At 36.3% G+C, this 21,422-nt stretch overlaps 2 protein-coding genes across 2 annotated transcripts; both read left to right on the top strand.

Annotated features, from left to right (window-relative positions):
• Nucleotides 1-11,346: 11,346 nt before the first annotated feature.
• Nucleotides 11,347-12,117, top strand: LOC137955066 (cysteine-rich repeat secretory protein 55-like). The gene has a single exon (XM_068801939.1). The coding sequence runs from the start codon at nucleotides 11,347-11,349 to the stop codon at nucleotides 12,115-12,117; it is 771 nt and encodes a 256-aa protein (XP_068658040.1).
• Nucleotides 12,118-16,378: 4,261 nt separating this feature from the next.
• On the top strand, nucleotides 16,379-17,104 carry LOC137955065 (secreted RxLR effector protein 161-like). Its single transcript, XM_068801938.1, has one exon. It carries the CDS (start codon nucleotides 16,379-16,381, stop codon nucleotides 17,102-17,104), a length of 726 nt encoding a protein of 241 aa, XP_068658039.1.
• The last annotated feature ends 4,318 nt before the right edge of the window (nucleotides 17,105-21,422 follow it).

Raw genomic sequence — 21,422 nt, 5'->3', positions numbered from 1 at the left:
ATTTATAGAATTATACAGAGAGATTATAGGTGATTAGGACTTTGCAATTTGAATCTATTTCTAATTCAAATACTAATTATCTTTATCTCAATCATTATCTTTTTATCTATCACTATGTTTATCTCTATTTCTATCATGCCCTTGCAAGATGGAGCTCTGACAAGAGAGCCCAATCTTGATCTTCAAAAAGAATGTTCTTAGAAGTGGTTTGGAGATAGCAGAAGGCTGGGAGAAGAAGGAGAAGCCATGGCGACGGAGGGGATGTGGTCTTCGATGACGGGCAGCGATGACAGAGCTGTCGACTGGCAGTGGTGACAGAGGTATCGACAAATGGACGACGGCGATGGAGGCCGATGCGGCAATGGTTGATTGGCACTATGAAGATTTTGTGATGGCGGCGACGGCGTGGAGCAGCGATCGAAGACATACTTTGTTTTTTTTTTTTTTTTTTTGATTGTTTGCCTTCTTCTTCTGATGGGGAAGAGGAAGCAACCAGTGAAAAATGAGGAGAAGGCTACTGCTGCGGAGATATGAGTTGCCGAGTAAGAGGTTGGTGAATCGCATGCACACAAGTCACACGAAGCACAACCAATGGTTTAGCTTGAATTGTTGGAATGTGTTGCAGAGAAGGAGTTATAGGTGGAGAAACAGAGGAAGTGGAACCAAAGAGTATAAAAGGAAGTTTAATTAGTATGCTATGTTAACAATCCGTTGCAGCACTTTGAAGAGTCCAAAGAAATGAGCATCCAATTTTTTATTGCCTTCATGTTAACCATTTTTATGAGAAACGGTTTTCTCATTAATCGTGGTCTCAAACTTCAGGCAGTTGCAACTCTCTCAGTAACACGAAGCCATGAATAACCTTGATGGGAGGTTGGCTTCAGATGGTTTTTTGGGTCCCCTGTCTTGTCACTCAAGCCCCTTCAGTTGAGCCATCGTCGTGAGTGCTCATAGATCGGACGCGCCGAACATAAAACGGAATTTGAAGCGTATGGAAGGAAGTTGAATTTCATGTTATTGTTAGAAATTCATATTTAAGGCTTACAGTTGGTATCAAAGCAGACCTCTGATCCAGCGTTTCGGTTCCATTTGAGCTGAAATTTAAAGCTTTGTTTTTGTTTTTTAAAACAAATTCTGTGCGGTCTCTGTATGCTCCCCGTTTGCTACAGCCAGGGCTCTTGCATCGGAGAAAGATGCAGCACTGACGCTGAAGACCATTCCACACGGTTTGCCGGCGTTGACATTGTATATAAAAAAAAAAAATTGGTGCCGACAGTCTTTCTCCGTTCTCGGTGCGGGACTGTCGGTAGCTCTCTCGCGACGCCTTAGAGCGTCGGCGCTGCAGCTCCGACGCCGGCGACCATACCGACAGGTTTGCCGATGTCGACGACTTGAAAGAACGTAGGCGAAACACCGATGAAGCTTATTTCTGTGCACGGCAGGAGGTTGAAGACGACCTCCAGCGCACAAAAACATGTTAATTAAATTCATAAGGTATTTTTGTAAATACCATCGAGTTGGCTCGAGATGAGTCTTCTGCAACTCGCCGTTCCAACTCGGCAACCACGACTCAGGTTGGGTTGACTCGGTAAAAAAAAATCGTCGAGTTGGCTCGCCATTTCAGTGCTTAAAATTGATTTTGCGCCAACGGGATTCGAACCCACGTGCTCACAAATTCATTTGCTCCAATGACCATTAGGCCACTGGCCGTTGGCTGTTATATCTATTGGAAGTTTTAGATTTTTTTCCTGTTACAGTTTTTATGCATTTTTTTGGCATATATTTAAATGCATGAAATTAAAGTTATGCATAATATTATAGTTTTTAATTATGCATATCTTATGAGAATATTTTGTGCATATTGATAACATGTTAGTGTAAGTTAAAATTATACAATTCATGGTATTCTCCTACATTTATGAGATTTAATGTCTAGTGATTCATATAATTTTTATTAATTAGAGAGTAGGCACAACATCTTTAACTTAATAAAAATTGTATATTATGATTAGGATCACATAAAGAATATTAGACATTAATTGTAACTATTTTACTTGATATAATAAATTTTATCCCATAGGACTTTTTATTATATTTGAGTTTATTAGTTAGGATAAAATATCAAGTTATTCTTAATTTACCCACAGGGATTATGAATTCATAAATAATTTGATAGTTTTATCATAAAGACAAAGTAGATATTAATTTTAATTAATTAAACTTAATATAATAAATTTTATCCCACATGAATTTTTATTATATTTGAGTATATATTAATTAGGATAAAATATTAAATTATTCATAATTTATCCACAGGAATTATGAATTCATAAATAATTTAATAGTTTTATCATCAAGTTTACTCATACAGAATATTGAGTCTGCTTGAATTAAACAACATTTAGCCCACAGGTATTGTTTTTTATGTCAATTGGTTTTTAAGCATGATTTACATTGGTAAAATATGATATTTTATTCAAGCCTCAGTTTTAACATCAACATGTAATTTGTAATTTTATGCAATTGTACAACCTGCACATTTATCTGATATTCGTTGTGATATCCCTGATCTTAAGGGAGATAACTATAAGGTCTAGAAAGAGAGAATACTTCTTCATTTAGGGTGGAAGGACAGATTATGCTATTAGGAAAGAAGAACCACCAGTAATTACTGATACCAGCACTGCAACTGAAATTACACTTTATGAACGATGGGAGCGATCTAAACGCCTCAGTGTAATGTTCATTAAGACTAAAATTGCTGTTGGTATTCGTGGTTCTGTTGAGCTGTATGAAAATGTTAAAGACTTGCTGAAAGCCATTGATGCTCAATTTGTCACTTCAGATAAGGCATTAGCAAGTACCTTAATCATGAAGTTCTCATCCCTAAAGCACACCAGTATGAGGGGTGTGCGTGAGCACATCATGCAAATGAGGGATATTGCGGCCCAATTAAAAAATCTCGAGGTTGATACGTCAGAATCTTTCGTGGTGCATTACATCCTGAATTCCCTTCCGCACCAATATGGACCCTTCAAAATCTCGTACAACACACATAAAGATAAATGGTCAGTTAATGAACTTTTGACCATGTGTGTTCAAGAGGAAGGGAGACTGGTGATGGAACAAGGAGAAAATGTCATGCTGGCAACACATGAAAAGGGCAAGTATCAAGCCAAACAAAAAGGGAAGGGTAAAATACACCCCCCCAAGATGGTATTAAGAACGATTCCAAGGTTTCTTCTGTAAAAAGAAGGGACACATGAAGAAGGAATGCGCCAAGTTTCAGAAATGGCTTGTTGAGAAAGGTACACCAACCTCATTTGTTTGTTATGAATCTAATATGGTTAATGTCCATAATTACACTTGGTTGATTGATTCTGGATCAACAATCCACATCTCGAATTCCTAAGAAAACCAGTGGGAAGTGAGCATCACATTTTCTCAGGAGATCAGATGAGCTCACATGTGGAAGCTTTAGGAACTTGCTATTTAACTTTAAGTAGTGGCTTTATTTTAAAATTAGAAAAGACCTTTTATGTTCCAAGTTTCTCCAGAAACTTGATTTCATTTTCAAAGCTTGTACCTTATGGATATTCTTTTAACTTTTCAGACTCATCTTTCAGACGCTTAAGGTTCAATGCATGTTCACACTAGTAATAAAAGAGGTGTTATTAATGAGGATTCCTCTACATTATGACACCGGTGATTAGGTCATATCTCCATAGATAGAATTAAAAGATTAGTGAATGAAGGGGTACTTAATACTCCGGATTTTACTGATTTTGAGACTTGTGTAAACTGCATTAAGGGAAAGCAGACTAACAAGTCAAAGAAAGGTGCCAATAGGAGTTCAACCATATTAGAGATCATACATACTGATATATGTAGTCCAGACATGGACTCACATGGTCAAAAATACTTCATCTCTTTTATAGATGATTCCTCATGATACATGTATCTCTACATGCTTTATAACAAGAATGAATCATTAGATGCCTTTAAGATCTTTAAGGCTGAAGTAGAGACACGATGCGGTAAGCAAATTAAGATCATGAGATCAGATAGGGGTGGAGAATACTATGATAGATACACTGAGAATGGACAAGCACCTGGGCCATTTGCAAAGTTTCTTCAAGAACATGGGATTGTTGCTCAATATACCATGCCTGGTTCTCTGGACCAAAATGGTGTAGCAGAAAGAATAAACCGAACATTATTAGACATGGTGCGGAGTATGCTTAGCAACTCCAATCTTCCTAGATCCTTGTGGCCTGAAGCACTTAAGACGTCAGTGTATATATTAAACCGAGTTCCAACCAAGGCTGTTCCCAAAACACCATTTGAATTATGGAAAGGTTGGAAACCGAGTTTACGACATATGCGCGTTTGGAGATGCCCGTCTGAAGTGAGAATTTATAATCCACAAGAGAAGAAGTTGGACCCAAGGACCATTAGTGGGTATTTCATTGGATATGCTGAAAGGTCTAAAGGTTACAGATTTTATTGTCCATCTCACAACACTAGGATTGTGAAATCAAGAAATGCAAAATTTCTTGAAAATGACTTGATCAGTGGGAGGAATCCAACTCGGAACATAGTTTTTGAAAAGGATCATTCAAAATCTCAACCTTCCACCTCAAGTGAGAGATTGGTTATTGTTCACAGCACCCCTCAAGTACAAATTGGTGTTGAACAAACAATCATTGAAGTTCAACAAAATGCTGACAACATTCTAGTAGATCAGGTACTTCAAGAGTTCCCAAACACTTTTGAACAACTAGTTGAACCACTTCTCAGGAAAATGATGGTTCTACATTAAGAAGATCTACTAGACTCAGGAGATCAACAATTCCTGATGATTATATTGTGTATCTGTAAGAATCTGACATTGGAACGGCAAATGATCCCATGTATTTTTCAGAAGCCATGAGTTGCAAAGAATCAGAATTAAGGTACAATGCCATGAAGGAAGAGATGAATTCTATGAAGGGTAATGGAGTATGGGATCTTGTTGAGTTGCCTAGTGGATTTAAAGCCACTTGATGTAAATGGGTTTTTAAAACAAAGAAAGACTCATTAGGCAACATTGAGCTATACAAGGCAAGACTCGTTGCTAAGGGATTCACTCAGAAAGAAGGAATTGATTACAAGAAAACTTTTTCTCATGTATCTAAGAAAGATTCCTTGCACATTATTTTGGCATTAGTAGCCCATTTTAACTTAGAGTTGCAACAAATGGATGTGAAAATGGCATTTCTCAATGGAGATCTAGAGGAGGAGGTTTACATGAAACAACCTGAAGGATTCCCCTCTAGTGATAGTGACCAATTGGTTTGCAAGCTAAAAAAGTCGATATATGGATTAAAACAAGCATCCCGCCAATGATATTTGAAATTCCATAATGTAATTTCTTCATTCGGGTTTGTAGAAAACATAATGGATCAATGTATATACCAGAAGATCAGTGGGAGTAAAATCTGTTTGCTTGTTTTATATGTGGATGACATTTTGCTAGCAACCAATGATAAAGGTTTTCTACATGAGGTGAAACAATTTCGATATGAAGGATATGGGTGAGGCATCTTAAGTCATTGGCATTAAGATTCATAGAGACAGATTTCGAGGTATCTTAGGTCTGTCTCAGGAAACCTGTATTAATACAGTTTTAGAGAGATTTCAGATGAAAAGTTGTTCACCAAGTGTAGCTCCCATTGTGAAGGGTGATAGGTTCAATTTGAACCAATGCACGAAGAACGACCTTGAAAGGGAACAAATGAAGGACATTCCATATGCTTCTGCTGTCGAAAGCCTAATGTATGTTCAAGTCTGTACAAGACCTGATATTGCATTTGCTGTTGGAATGTTGGGGTGATATCAGAGTAATCCCGGGTTAGACCACTGGAGAGCTGCAAAGAAAGTAATGAGATACCTTCAAGGAACCAAAGACTACATGTTGATGTATAGGCGGACGGACAATCTAGAAGTCATTGGTTACTCAGATTCTGACTTTGTTGGCTGTGTTGATTCCCGCAAATCAACATCAGGATACATTTTCTTGTTGGCCAGTGGAGCAATATCATGGAGGAGTGCTAAACAGACTTTGACCGCCACGTCGACTATGGAAGCCGAGTTAGTTTCCTATTTTTGAGGCTACTTCACATGGTGTATGGCTTAAGAGTTTCATTTCTGGGCATAGAATTATGGATTCTATCTCTAGGCCATTAAGAATATATTGTGATAATTCAACTGCTGTTTTTATGGCCAAGAACAACAAAAGTGAAAGTCGAAGTAAACACATCGATATAAAGTATTTGGTCATAAGAGAACGTGTTAAAGAAAAGAAAGTGGTCATTGAGCATGTCAGCACTGACTTAATGATCGCAAATCATTTGACTAAGGGCATGCCACCGTTTAAATTCAAGAATCATGTTGTGAATATGGGACTTGTTTCCATTATGTAAATTTTTCATTATATGAACAATGTTATTTCAGTGAAATTCTTAATTAATGTGATTTTTTTTCTCATATTTATGTGCACTTTAATTTTGAGAAAATTCATCTGTGTTGGACCAAGAGTAAACATAGGGTTTATTCATAAAGTATAAGTAATACATACATAGTAATACATGGAAGATAATACTCGTCATTAGAGGACCTATCGCCATGATTCATGTATTTATTACTTAAATTCAGATTATCGATGGGTTTAAGATTATATTAGAAGTTTGGACCAAGTGGGAGAATGTTAAACGTTTTTATGAGAAACGGTTTTCTCATTAATCGTGGTCTCAAACTTCTGGCAATTTCAACTTCCGCCAGTTGCAACTCCCTAGGTAACACAAAGCCATGAATAACCTTGATGGGAGGTTGGCTTCAGATGGTTTTTTCGGTCCCCTGTCTCGTCACTCAAGCCCCTTCAGTTGAGCCATCGTCATGAGTGCTCAGAGATCGGAAGCGCCGAACAGAGAACGAAATTTGAAGCGTATGGAAGGAGGTATGATTTTGCTTCCGTTTAAATTATATGATGAATTTCATGTTGTTGTTAGAAATTCATGTTTAAGGCTTACACTTCAATGTTATAAACTATTGGCAGTATGACTGCTGCAGGCATGAGATAGGCAAAAACACAGTTTCCAAATTCTGTTTTGGAATGCATTTAATTCATTCGAGGTTCATGAGTTGTTGAGCCATTAAGAGATGGTGTTTCAATATGTTCATCTAGAGCTATTAAGATTGCTCCAAATCTGTGATATGGGTATAGACTGGTGAACAAATTAAATACTTAATAATGGGACTGGTGAACAAATTAAAGCAAAGTGAGAGGGATCATACTCTCTTGAGAGTGAATCGGTTGTAGAGTTCTCTTTTCCTTTTACATAAACAATCTCATAACCAAATTCTAGTAGCTTAACAAGCCATTTCTGCTGTACAAGAGTTGTAATGTGCTGATTTAGAAGGAATCAAAGTGAAGTGTGATTTGTATGAACCAGAAACCATCACCTCAAAAGATATTGCCACTGCAATACTGCTTGAAAAATGGCAAAAATTTCCATCTCATAAGTAGACAATTGGATAAATAATCTGGCATACTTTCAGCAGTGAAAAGCCGAGCACAATATCAAGATTTAAAAAGAAAAGAGCAGATGTAATTAGCTTCTTTTGAAAAATCAAATTGTTAGAAAGAGCTTGAGGGTGAACGAAATTGCTGTACCAATCATTGCTGCAAATTTTGGGGAAAAAATTAATATCCTAATGTTAAAAAAATTAGTCATTTAACTTCAAAAATGCTTTTTTGTCCTCTACCTTAAATTGATCAAAATATAGCTACAAAATTATGATGAAAACAATAATAGTGCTAGGTCACATATTAATTTTGGTAATCTATAGAAGCTGGATTAAAGCTTGCAAGATGAAGATTTGAAATTCTATCGACAACTTTCAGATATTGGGCCGGTATTCAAAAGTGCATATATGCATATGGTATACATGCACGTTGGTACATTTATGTGCTGAAATTTTGCCTACATGCATGAAATTTGTTAGTTCTTCACTTTGGATCATTGATTTTGGAGCATCTTAGTGGTAAAATAGGTAACTTAACCTCTTGTACTATGGGCCGATTTGTTTCTATTGTTGATAGGTCTCAAACCAATGTCCAGGGTACCAATTCTTCTCATATTTCAGTGTCATTATCACTTAACAATATTTATTAATCCCACTGTTGCCATTGAGTCTCATGTGAGTTATCTAGTCGACTAAGAAACTTAATTGTTTGATCACCTTTTCCTTTTCACTATGTTTTTCAAGACATCAACACGAAATAGCTGATTGTTGGCCGGTAGGAGAGAGGGGGTCTATTCTTCTTGGATCCTTCAATATTAACAATTGTAGCAACAACAAGTTCGAATGCACAATTGTGGCACAATGGGCTTGGTTATTCCTCCTCAGAAAATTTAAAATATTAGTTCTATCCCTTAAATCTCTTAGTTAGTTGAATTGTGAGTTTCATGAGCTAGGGAAGCATCATAAATCTATTTTCCTTCCCAGGAAAGATAAAAACAGTTTCAAGTCTATTTTCTTTAATTCACTCCGATTTGTGGGCACCAGTTATTGTTACACAGATTTCCTAGTCTAAGTATTTTGTAATCTTTGTGGATAGGAGTGGCATCGAGTCGAGTCGAACCCGAACCTGCATATGTTCGAGTTGGGCTTGATTTAAATACTTCAAAATCAAGGTCGAGCTGAGCCTTGAGCCTAAAATTGGATCTCAAACCCAATAATTTTAACCGAGTTCAAGCTCGAATTGAGTTCAAGCTCCAACCTACATTTAAAACTTTGCATAAAATATATGTCAAATAAACTGTAACCTACATTTAAAACTTTGCATAAAATACATGTCAAATAAACTGTATATAAAATTATGCATAAATTTTACCTAAAATTAGGCATGACCTCTACACAAACTTTGCATAAAATTGTTCATAAACATTGCATAAACTTTATTCAATAATCAAACACAAAATTTAAATGAAATATCAATATCAAATTTACAATCACCCCCAAAAAAAACTATAAATCTAGTATAAATTTATAAACTCTAGCTTTTTCTCTTCATGCTATACAAAATGCTAAGTCCTCATTTGCATGAACAAAACAAAAGTGTAAAACTTATTATTGCCTGATAAAAAAAATACTTTTCTATAACTAATTACATAATGTAATGAAAAATATTAAAATTACCAAGATGAGAAAAAAATAAAACATCAAGTAACCGGTAGCATTATCTCCACAGTCTTCTTCTTAGGATGTAATCATCAAACAAAAATTTAATAAATGAAACTAAAAAATTTACTCAAAAATATCATAATAAATAATTATTCAAAAGTAACCGACTTTTTTATTTTACTTAACACCGTGAAGAGCCCCAACCCAATCACTGCCACAAATGAAAGCTTGAACTGAATTTGGTGCCAAGGAAGAACGATATGTGACTATTACTCTACCATCAGCACTAAACAGAGACTCTGAGGATACTGTACATATGAGAATTACAAGGATATCTATTGTCACCTTTGACAATACCCGAAATTTCAAATTATTTACTTTCCACCATTCTACAACATCAAATCATACTATGAAGTTTCCTCACAAATATATACACCTTCTTTAAGATAATTTTCCAATTCTGACTTTGGTGAACTCACTACTTCCACTTGTTTCACGCAAGTCATTAACTTTGACCAAACTGAACTTGATGAAGAATGTGACTTACGACCCTTGAAAACAACCGTAGGGCTAATACTTGAAACAAACCCTTCATTACTAATCTCCACGTTATATATGGATACATATTCATCATAAATCTCACATATAGTCCGTCGAACTAAGTTTATATTCATTATAACTTCCTCCTCATAATATATCTCTAGAAAATATATTGTGATCAATCTTAATTTGACCCTTAGATCGAAAACAGAAGTAACAATTGTCTTAATGAAAATATTTTTATTTGTAAAATAAAAATTCAAAACTTCTTTTACCCTATATACTTCATTAAAGTACAAATTAGAAGTAGGGTAGTCACTTCTAGAAATTATATTAATGACTACATTTAAAACTTCTAGAATTCTGCACACCATTTCAACATTTTTTCATTTATCAAGACTTGACAAATAATTATTAGTTGGTTATCTATCTTAAATTCTAGGAAATGCATATTTGAATACTAACTTGACTTCGTGTTTTGGTGATCGATTGGTTGTTCTGCCATTACCTCTACCACTCATTGATCTCTTTGCATGTCCTCTACCGATTGCCATTCTAAACAAAAGCCAAGTTCACTACAATGGTCACCTTCAAACTGAAGTTTCTATTCAAAGGGATAATGACCTGAGTTGAATATGATCAATTTTTGTGTTGTTTCTCTAATTTTGAACATTGAGGACAAGGTTCAATAAGTCTAAGTTAGTCGCTTTCGAGTTCCATACTAATGACTTAGCAGGTATGACTTTTTTTATTGGCTTGTTTTTAGTTGGAGAATGATTTGGTTGGGATGGGCCATCGTTGATCCTAACTTTTCTCTCTCATGTCTTCCTCTCCCACGCACCAAACTCTTTCGAGACTTTCTCTCTCACGCAAAACTTGTTCAAGCACTCTCTCTATCTCATGCCAAACTTGTTCAAAATCTGTCCCTCTTGTGGCTTCATGTGTAGGAATCTTTGCATGGGTGCCCGTATCACTGACATGTCTCTGTGTATTAAAGGTCCTGATACGTCTCGCAATATCGAGGCTCTTACCTCTGATGCATTGTTCTTTCCTAGACTGTTTTCTTCCTGAAGTTAAAAAAATTGATTTACTAATGCGATTCTGAAGGTTGAGGAATTCCTGGAGGCTTCTAGAAATTAGGGGGTGATTAAATGTTCTAGAAATTGGACAAGTTCTAGCGACAGACAAGTCGGCAGTTAACCGTGATAACTACTGGAGAAGAAGATCGAGCAGGGCTTACTTCCACTTCCAATTTTCAACGGTCAAAATTATACGCATTAGGCGGTGGGAGTGTTCCTGGAGTTTTTCCAGAATCGCTACGTTCCACTGGATGATATTGGTGATTGGGTCTCCTCTTCGACAGAGTCAATGGTCAAACTTTTTTAATGCCGCATTTCAAATCATAGTGAGATATAGTCTCATCACCCTCTTTGTCTTATTGATTAATATTTTTACATGTAAAACACTTGAAGAAGTCTTTAACTGCGAATCGACAGGCATCAACTCGCTATACTTAAGGACATGCAGGGCCAGGGCCAGAAATTGTGTATCAAGCAAAGATCAAGTCTCCCAATAACCATGGTGTTGGGCTACCACCTCCTCCTCCTTCTTATCCTCCTTCCATCCACTTATGGTGCCGATAGCATCGGAGAGTTCTGCACCGGCGACAAGAACCTCACCACTGCTCAATCATCCAACGTTGCACGCACACTTGAAGAACTGGTTGCCCGAACTCCGGGAACCGGCTTTGCTACTTCCTCCTTCGGCAGCGGCGACCAAAAGGCCTACGGGCTGGCGCAGTGTAGAGGCGATGTGAGCACGGAAGACTGCTCCTCCTGCGTAGCTGATGCTGCTAAAAGACTCCCTAAGGACTGTCCGAACCGGAACGGTGCAAGAATATGGTTCGATTACTGCTTTCTGCGTTATGGGACTGAGAACTTCATGGGGCAGTTGGACACCGGGTACGGGATTTTCTACTACAATGTAAATGACATTAACACCACAAACCCAGATAGTTTTGACACACAGGTTGGAGATTTGATGAACCATGTTAGGCGGCAAGCTCTCATACCAAAGAATCGTGGACTAGGCAAGGATCAGACTCAGTTTTCATCCTTTGTCACCATCTACGGCCTGGTGCAGTGTAACGGCGATCTGTCTCAGTTGCTTTGTGACCAGTGCTTGGCAATAGCCATCGGCAAGTTGCCTGACTTTTGTCAACATAAGGTTGGTTGCCAAGCTATTTACAGCAGTTGCAAGATTCGGTACGAGATCTATCCCTTCTTTTTCCCTCTTGAACCAGTGGGGAGGAGCAGGGGTTTCAATCGTAAAGTCATAGTGCATCCTTAAGAGCACAGCCGCGTGCAATAGTTACAAAAAATAAAAAGCTTGGTGACATGCCAAATTATTTAAGTTTCGTAAAGTCTCTAGTCTTTCAACTTGTTTTGATTTCTCTATCAATGCCAACGTATTTAATTATTCAAATATATTTACTATTAACTGTAATTGGATGAAATTAAGTGGTCTAATTTTGGTAAGTCCATTTACTGCTACAGAAGAAATATGGTTCAATTGAGTAGATACCCATATTGTCTTATTTAGGGAATTTTAGGAACCCTAATTAAACCATATAATTAGAACATTATTGTTGTGGTCCCCCTAAGACTAAATCAAAATACGGTTTCTCTTCTTCCTGTTCCAAAGAAAGACGATGGTCCCAAGAGGAATGAAGGAGATTTAGTTGAGGAAGATCATAAAACAATTAATACATTCGTATCGATTGTCGTAGTAATTCCGTAACATAAGATGGTTGTTAAAAATGGATCTAGGTATTTATCCTGTAACTCGAATCCTAATATTTTGGCATGATGTAAATTCAAGATTCGGATTTAAGATTAAGGTTATCTAAGAAGTGGTATCAGTGTAGTTCATTATTGTTAGATTATGGGGATTTCTCTTGAATGGAGTGATTTTGTTGAGAGCAACACACAGAGCGTCGACGCTGTGTACCGTCATCTTCCTCCACAGAACTCACCTCAGCGTTATTCGTCGGCCGACGGGAGTCCGACGTTTGACAAAGGAAGTTGAGCCTCCCCCTTCTGCGCGTGGTTGGAGATTGAAGACCCAGCGTGCGTAGGAAAGATTTTTTTTTTTTCGGTTTCATATAAATAACGAGTCGACTCGTACCGTTCGCGAAAGATCGGGTTAGTTGAGACAAGTCAGATGGGTTGACATGATTAAAAAATTAACAGTCGAATTGGGCAATTCGGGTCGACTTAGACGGGCTGAGCTGGCTCACCCGTTCAAATTCGTTGTGTCAACTCGCCTGAGAGAGGACCTAGTCAACTTGGTTCTCAAAATTATATCTTTGCACTAGCAGGGATTCAAACTTGCGCCCGGAATTCACTTAAAGTGTCAGTGACCATTTAGTCCATTGGCATTCATGTGTTATCATTGAATAAAAAAATTCATATATATTAAATTGCATAATCTATTTTTTATGCAATTTCCATTATATGAATATTTTATGCATGCACATATAGTTGTATAATGTGCATATTTAAGTTGATTTTTCAATTGTGAAAAATTCTATTGTATTTTTATGCATTTGGTCTAGTATTTTAATCAAATTGATTGAAGCTACAAGTTGCCAATGTAACCTCTGCAGTGTAGATTAATTGGACTAAAAATACATAGATGTTTGTGCGAAGTTATTTATGAAAACTGATTCGGCCCAAAGAAAGACATAGTTTGGCCAAATCAACAACGTGCTTGTGATGATAAATGTGTGACAATTATAAAGACTTTTCATGTGATCAATAATCGGTCCAAAGAAAGGCAATTGTTTGACAAAACCGATTGTCATTATTTGATCATTGCACTGAGAGTACTACTTACAATTAATTTCTTTGTCCAAAGACTAGGAATTAATGTTGTGCTAGGTATCTTGAGATGGGGGTCCCCAATTTGAATTGTTTGTACATGTCTTGTTTTTCTTTATATGACATGCTAATTTATACTTGTTTATTTTGTTCTATACACAGTTTCTGTTGCAATTGCTACGGATGTTATTGCTCAAATCAGCAACATCCCAATGCTGAGCGGGATGAACTTTAAAGTCTGGAAAGATGCCATGGAAATTGTCCTTGGTTGTATGGATTTGGATCTTGCACTTTGGGCGGAACAACCCACTCCTACTCCGAAAAATCTCAATGAGGTTAAGATTGAGAAGTGGGAGCGCTCTAACCGAATGTGCTTCATGATCATGAAACACTCCATTCTACAGGTGTTTCGGGGCTCTATTATTGAGAACAAGAGCGCCAAGAAGATCCTTGAGGAAATTGAACATTATTTGAGGCGAGTAGCCTTTTGGCAAAACTCGTTTAGATGAAGTAAAAGGGCAATAGGAACATAACGGAATACATCATGGAGATGTCTTATCTCGCGTCAAAACTCAAGTCATTTAAGATGAAACTATTTGATGACTTGCTCATGCACTTGGTTTTGATATCTCTTCATGCACACTTTGGGCAATTCAAAGTGAGTTATAACACTTAAAAGGACAAATGATCCCTAAATGAGTTTATATCTCACTATGTGCAAGAGGAAGAGAGGCAGCAGCGGGATAAGACTGAAAGTGCTCACTTGGCCTCAACCTCTCAAAACAAGAAGAAAAACAGAGGTAAGAATGTTGTGGAAGGAAACAAACAAATGTTAGAAAATTAGGTGCTGAAACAGCTACAAACGTCTTAGAAATTATACATACAAATATCTGTGGTCCATTCCCTACAACTTTATGGAATGGACAACAATACCTCATTATGTTCATAAACGATTACTCTAGATTCAGTTACCTATATTTAATACATTAGAAGTCTTCAAGTCTTTCAAAGCTGAAGTTAAACTTCAACTTGGAAAGAAAATAAAGGCTATCAAATCCGACTGTAGTGGTGAATACTACGGAAGGTATGATGGATCAGGAGAACAATGTCCAAGACCCTTTGCGATTTTCCTCAAAGAGTGTGGAATTATTCCGCAATACGTCGGGCAAACCTAGCATGAACGGTGTTGCAGAGCGACGAAACCGAACTCTTAAGGATATTGTAAGGAGTATGATCAGTCATTCCCCTTTGCCAGAGTCACTTTGGGGAGAAGTTTTAAAGACCGCAGTGTACATCCTTAACAGGGTACCAAGAAAAGCAATTACTAAAACCCCCTATGAGCTTTGGACAGGCAAGAAGCCTTGCATTAGGCACTTACACATTTGGGGTTGTCCAACTGTGGTACGACCTTATAGGCCACATGAAAGAAAACTGGACTCAAGGTCGGTTAGCTATTATTTTGCTGGTTACACTGAATGCTCTCGGGGCTATAAGTTTTATGATCCCACATCAAGATCCTTTTTTGAAACGGGAAATGTGAGATTCTTTGAGGATATTGAGTTTGGAGGAGAAGAAAACATAAGAAATATTGTCTTTGAAAAAGAATCTGTTATTAAGAGTGATCAGGTTTCCATACTTATTGTTGTTCAAGACATAGTTCAAGCACTAGAGGACAATGTTCAGGCTACTATTCCTGACAATGTTCCCGATCAAGACAACATTGAGATTCTTCCTCAAGCACCACCTTTAGAACAAACTCAACAACCTTAAGAAGTGCCATTAAGGAAATCAACTAGGGAGAGGAGAAATATGATTTCAGATGATTATATCATCTTTCCTGAAGAAGATGTGGATGGCATCGGATTGATAGAAGATGACCCGATAAACTTCTGTCATGCCTTATGCTGTTCTAACTTTCAAAAGTGGATTGATGCCATGAAGGATGAGATGAAGTCTATGAAAGACATGACGTTTGGGATCTCATCAAGTTGCTTGAAGGTGAGAAGCCCATTGGTTGTAAATGAATTTTTAAAACCAAGAGGGATTCAAAGGGCAATGCCGAGAGATATAAGGCTCGTCTAGTCGCAAAAGGCTTTACTCAAAAGGAAGGCATAGACTACAAAGAGACTTTCTCTCTGGCATCTTTGAAAGACTCTTTTAGAACAATACTGACACTAGTGGCTCAATTAGATCTAGAGCTGCATCAAATAGATATCAAAACTGTGTTTCTCAATGGAGACATTGACAAGACGATTTATATGGTACAACCAGAAAACTTTGTATCTGGAGATCTAAAGTCTATGGTCTGTAAATTGAAGAAATCCATCTATGGTCTCAAACAGGCTTCTCGTCAATGGTATTACAAGTTTCATCAAGTCATCACCCCTTACGGTTTTGAGATGAATGTTGTTGATTACTGTGTATATCATAAGTTTAGTGGGAGTAAATACATCTTCTTGATATTATATGTCGATGACATTCTGCTTGCTAGTAATGATATAGGCTTATTGCACGAAACCAAGAAATTTCTGACGAAGAAATTCGAGATGAAAGATCTTGGTGATACCTCTTTTGTATTAGGTATTCAGATACTAAGAGATTGTTCTCAAGGTATCCTTAGGTTGTCACAAAAGAGCTATATCGATAAGGTTTTTGAGCAAATTTGACATGAAAGATAGTAAACTTGAAGACACACCCTTCGCTAAAGGAGACACGTTTAGTCTCAAACAATGCCTAATAATGATCTTGAAAGAAAAGAGATGTATAAAATTCCCTATACATCAGTAATAGGGAGTCTAATGTACGCTCAAGTTTGTACTCGTCCCGACATAGCATTTATAGTAGGAGTTCTGGGTAGATATTTTAGCAATCTGGGTATGCAACATTTGAAGACAGCCAAATGTGTGAAGCGTTATTTGAGGAGAACAAAAGACTACATGCTCACTTATCGTAGATCAGACAATTTAGATATAATTGGGTTTTCTGACTTCGACTTTGCGGGATCCCATGATAGCATACGCTCCACATCAGGCTACATCTTTATGTTGGGTGAAGAAGCTATCTCATGGAAGTCTGCTAAACAGACTCTTATAGTTTCTTCAACCATGGCTGCAGAGTTCATTGCTTGTTTTGAGGCGTCCAACCTCGAGATATGGTTGCAAAACTTTGTCACTGGGCTGCGAGTGGTAGATGGTATTGACAAGTCATTAAAGATTTACTGTGACAATAAATCGGTGGTACTTTATTCAAACAACAACAGGAGCTCGACGAAGTCGAAGTTTATCGACATCAAGTTTCTAGTTGTCAATGAGAGAGTTTGGGATAGACAGATTTCTATAGAACATATAGGAACAAGCTCTATCCTAGCAGACTCATTAACCAAGGGCTTAACACTTAAGGTCTTTCATGAACACACTGCTCATATGGGCGTTATTTCTAAGGATACCTTGGTTTAGTGGGAGTTGTTTCTGTACTATTTGTTTGCTTTAAACATTGAGTTATTCGATTTTCTACGTAATAAAATTTGATTTCTTACGATTCTATTTCTGAACTTGCTTGTGTTTTTCTATGTGCAATGTTCACATTGCATTAAGGACTTTGGAAAGATTTCATTAAAGACTAAAGAAGGACCCATTGGAAATAGGCCTGTGTGAGATCACATTGCATGTAATTTCCATGCTACTGATCCATATTTAATCTATGTCATTGAGTGTATTAGTATGGTGATCATCGTGGTTTAGTCAAGACTCTATTGTGATGAAAGTCACGGTGGTTCCATTATTAATATATAAGATGGTTTCATTATTATTAGTATACATATGTGAGCCTAAAGAATTTGTGATATAATTGTTTCAGGAATGATATGTAACCCAAGTGGGAGATTGTTAGGAAATTCACGTTTCCGAATCTAATTTGAGCAACATATTTAATTATTCAATTATATTTACTATTTACTGTAATGGGCTGAAATTAAGTGGTCTAATTTTGGTAATCCCATAGATTGCTACAGAAGTAATATGGGCCAATTGAGTAGATACCCATATTGTCTTAATTAGGGAATTATGAGAACCCTAATTAAATAATATAAATAGAACATTATGGTTGTGGTCCCCAGAGACTAAATCAAAACACAAATTCTCTTCTCCCCATTCAAAAGAGAAATGACAGTCCCAAGAGGAATAACGGAGATTTAGTTGAGGAAGATCATAAAATCATTCATACGTTCATATCAATTGTTGTAGTAATTCCACAACAGAAGACGATCGTTCAGAATGGATCCAAATATTTATCCCGTATCCCGAATACTAATATTCTGGCACGATGTAAATTCTGGATTCGGATTTAAGATTAAGGTTATCTAACAACATCCACCCTAAGTTGCCACTAAGATTAAAGTTTAAACTGCAAGTTGCAAAATCCGAGTTAATGAAATGAATACCTTTAAAGATATTGGAGTGAACAACATTATGCATGAATAAACAAGTTGGCCAATGAGTTTGGTAATTGGCATGCTTCTCACACTGCAGTGGCTGCCATGGTTTTTGGTTGAATACTATATTATTAAGAAACATGCTTTAAAAAAAAAAATATTGACGATTTTTTTAAAGCGGTATTTGAAGAATGTGTTTAACCATATTTGTCACAAAGGACCATACTCAAATGAATTTTAGAAAGTTTGTTGTTTAACCATATTTGTCTTGTCTATATGTGTATTTTTAAGGATGATTTTTTTAATTTTATTATTGATCCTTAATGAGTATTAATGAATAAAATAATATTAACAACAAGTATATTTTAATGAATATTATTTTTTAACAATTTATTTTTAATGTAATAGAAAACAAAGAGAAAACTAAGCTATGATGCATTAAAATGATCCTTCGCTTCTCATCTCTTATCCCAATAGGGGAGGCAAATTTTAAACCAATTGGAAAACGAAACCAAAGCTTGACCCATTCAATTATTTGACCCAAGTTATAAATAAGTTGAAGCTGAAGATTCCTCTAAGTACCCAAGCATGAAGATTCCTCTAAGTACCCTATTTTTATGATAACAAACCCAAGCATTTGGCCTTGGTCTATGAGTGAAACCTTTGTAGAAACCAAAAGATCTTGAACTATTTTTTGAAAAAGGAATGGAGTCCATAATAAAGGAGTCAAACACATTAACGAGTAGAAACAAAGAAAGGCGTTTGTTGGAAGATAGGCCCAAGCCCACACGACCAAGGAAGGCTCACAGGTTCAAGTGTGTTAGAATATGGGCTCAAGCCCACAAAACCAAAGAAGGCCCACACATCCAAGAGAGGTGGTATCATGGTAAAGAATAAGACTTCTCAAAAAGATGGCACAAGGTTGTAATTAGTCAAAGAGGAACATGTCTACTTTTGTCTTTTCTTATGTAAAGCTTGTAGCCCTAAGCTTATTTTGGACATTGTAACATCCTCTCACAAACTATAAATAGAGGCCCTTTTCTTGTGGTAGAGCATTCAAGCTTTCTCCCCTTCTCTCAATTCGTCCAAGATCTCTCTTAGCATGAAGGCTCTCTCTCTCTCTCTCTGCCTTTCTCTCTTCTCTAATCCTCTCCCTCTCTTACTTTGCTCAAGGTTCTAATCATAGAATCCTAAATTCACCATGATATTAGAACGGGGAAAGGTCTCAAAATAAAAAGGAGAAGAAGATGGAGAAGAAGGGGAGGAAGAAGAAGAAAAAGAAAAAGAAACAAGAGGAGTTTCTCATTTTTCTTGTAGTCTTCTTTCCCAATTCATGTGTTTCATTTGATTTTTAACTCTCCTAACGTATGTTTAATATAAAAATTATATATCTTTGGAAATATATTTGAATCTAGTTTCCAACTAAAAAATATTCGTTGAGATCAGATTTTTCTAGAAAGATTAATCGAGATCTGAAGCAGAAAAGTTTTGTGTAGTAGCAGAAAACTTCAAATTTTGAGCCGTTTTATGCCATCAAGAGTGAGACTTTATATGGAGAATTATATACCTAAGAAAATATCTACAATTATATTTTCTTATCTATTTAACCAACTCTCAATCTGAGTTTTTTATATGAAAATATCGATCTCGGAAGAGTCAATGGTCATGTTGGCCAAAGGAGGAAGAGTACTTAGTTTGGTCAGATTTAAGAGTCTGAAATATATTATATAATTTATCTCAAAATAAGAATATTTTATGAAGTGAAGTTATACTTGGATGAAATTTATTTAAGTCTACTTTTAGAAGGAGAAAAATTTATGTCAATCTGATCTATATTTAAGGAGATATTTGCATTGGAAGAATGAAAAGTTATGTTGGTATCATGTTGCATGTGAAGATCCAAATTTAAACCATTTTTTTTACTTTATTGTTTGAGTTGCTGTAATTAATCAACAATATCAAGAAAGTATCTCATGATCTACCCTTGTAAATTTTATGTTTTTTAGCAAACGATATCTGAAAAAAATCTTTTGATTGATTTATTTGTTAAAGAACAGAAGTGTTCATATTCTGAATTATGAACCTTTTTTTACCAACCACGAATTTTGTGAGATTTTGCTGGTGATTTGGAAAGATTAGAAGACTCTAATTTGATATCCTTGAGTATTAAAGCATGTAACGATTGATGTTTTGGTAAGTGGTGCCATAATACAAGGGAAAGTTTTCTTATTTTTATTTGGAAGGCTAATTTTGTGAAAGATCTTCTCAAGATCATGATTAATTATCTTCATTTTGATAAAGAAAGATATGATTTTTGGCCAACCAAGAATTTCCTTAATTAAGTGCATGATTAATTGACTAAAGTTAATAATTGAGTTCAAGTTGAAATAGGAAGATTTGGCTCGTATTCTTCCTTGAGCCGTGTTGTTTATGTTGTCACTTACTTGAGCTATTTAATTTGGTTTCGTTCTTCTTAAACAAATTATGCCAATTGATATTTGAGTTATTGTGAAGTTATTACTTCTAGCCTCCTTAATTAGTGGATGAAAAATTGAGATGGAAAATTGACCTAAGCCCATCATCAACTCAAGCAAGCTCAATTTACCAATGAAGGACATCTAGGGCTAAGTTTAGTGATAGGGTGATTCACAAATATTTTTGGTGAGCTTGTACTTAATCTATTGTTTCTTGAGTTGATTATTAGCCCTTGTTAGTCCTAAGGATCAGCTCTCGCCTTGAAGTTTACCAAGGCTTGGAAATTACTTTCTTACTTCATTATATTAATTGGTTTCAACTTATTATTTGGTGTATATTCTCTTTATTCAAGGATGGACTCACTACGGATTATTTCATGTGTCTTTTTTAAGGATTTTCATTATTTAGTACGTGTTATTCGGCCATTGGCCCAAATCCGTTGTTGTTATTGTACCTCTTTGACTGAGACATTATTATTGGAAAAAAACTTCTTGGTTCCTGATTGTTGTCTGCATTGGTTACTTCGATGAAGAAAAAAATAATGGTGACCCTATACTATTGTCTTCTGGAGATTACCTTTTACCCCCTTATTTGGCCTTTTTACTTCTACAATTTGAGAGTTGGTGCCCTATGTTGGAAAATTGTGATGAAGGAGCTTAATACTACACTTCTTAGCAATGCCTGTAGACCCGCTACCTACAAAGGATAGGATTGTGCCCAACATCCAACATGAGTCAAGCCTATTATTCACCCAAAAGGTGTTTTTTTAGCTACCCTGAGAAAGTGAGTAGACTTTGTGCCCCACAGTAGGGCTACTTTTCCGTATGTCAAATTGAGGGGAAAATATTTTTGACTATGGCCATTTGACC

Source organism: Aristolochia californica, unplaced genomic scaffold (genome assembly GCF_029961685.1).
Source record: "Aristolochia californica isolate CCGP_79_NKW_82.1479 unplaced genomic scaffold, dmAriCali1.0.hap1 SCAF_2, whole genome shotgun sequence".
Classification (NCBI taxonomy): domain Eukaryota; kingdom Viridiplantae; phylum Streptophyta; class Magnoliopsida; order Piperales; family Aristolochiaceae; genus Aristolochia; species Aristolochia californica.
Note: the sequence above shows the minus strand (reverse complement) of the source record. Positions and strands in the feature narration are given on the sequence as shown.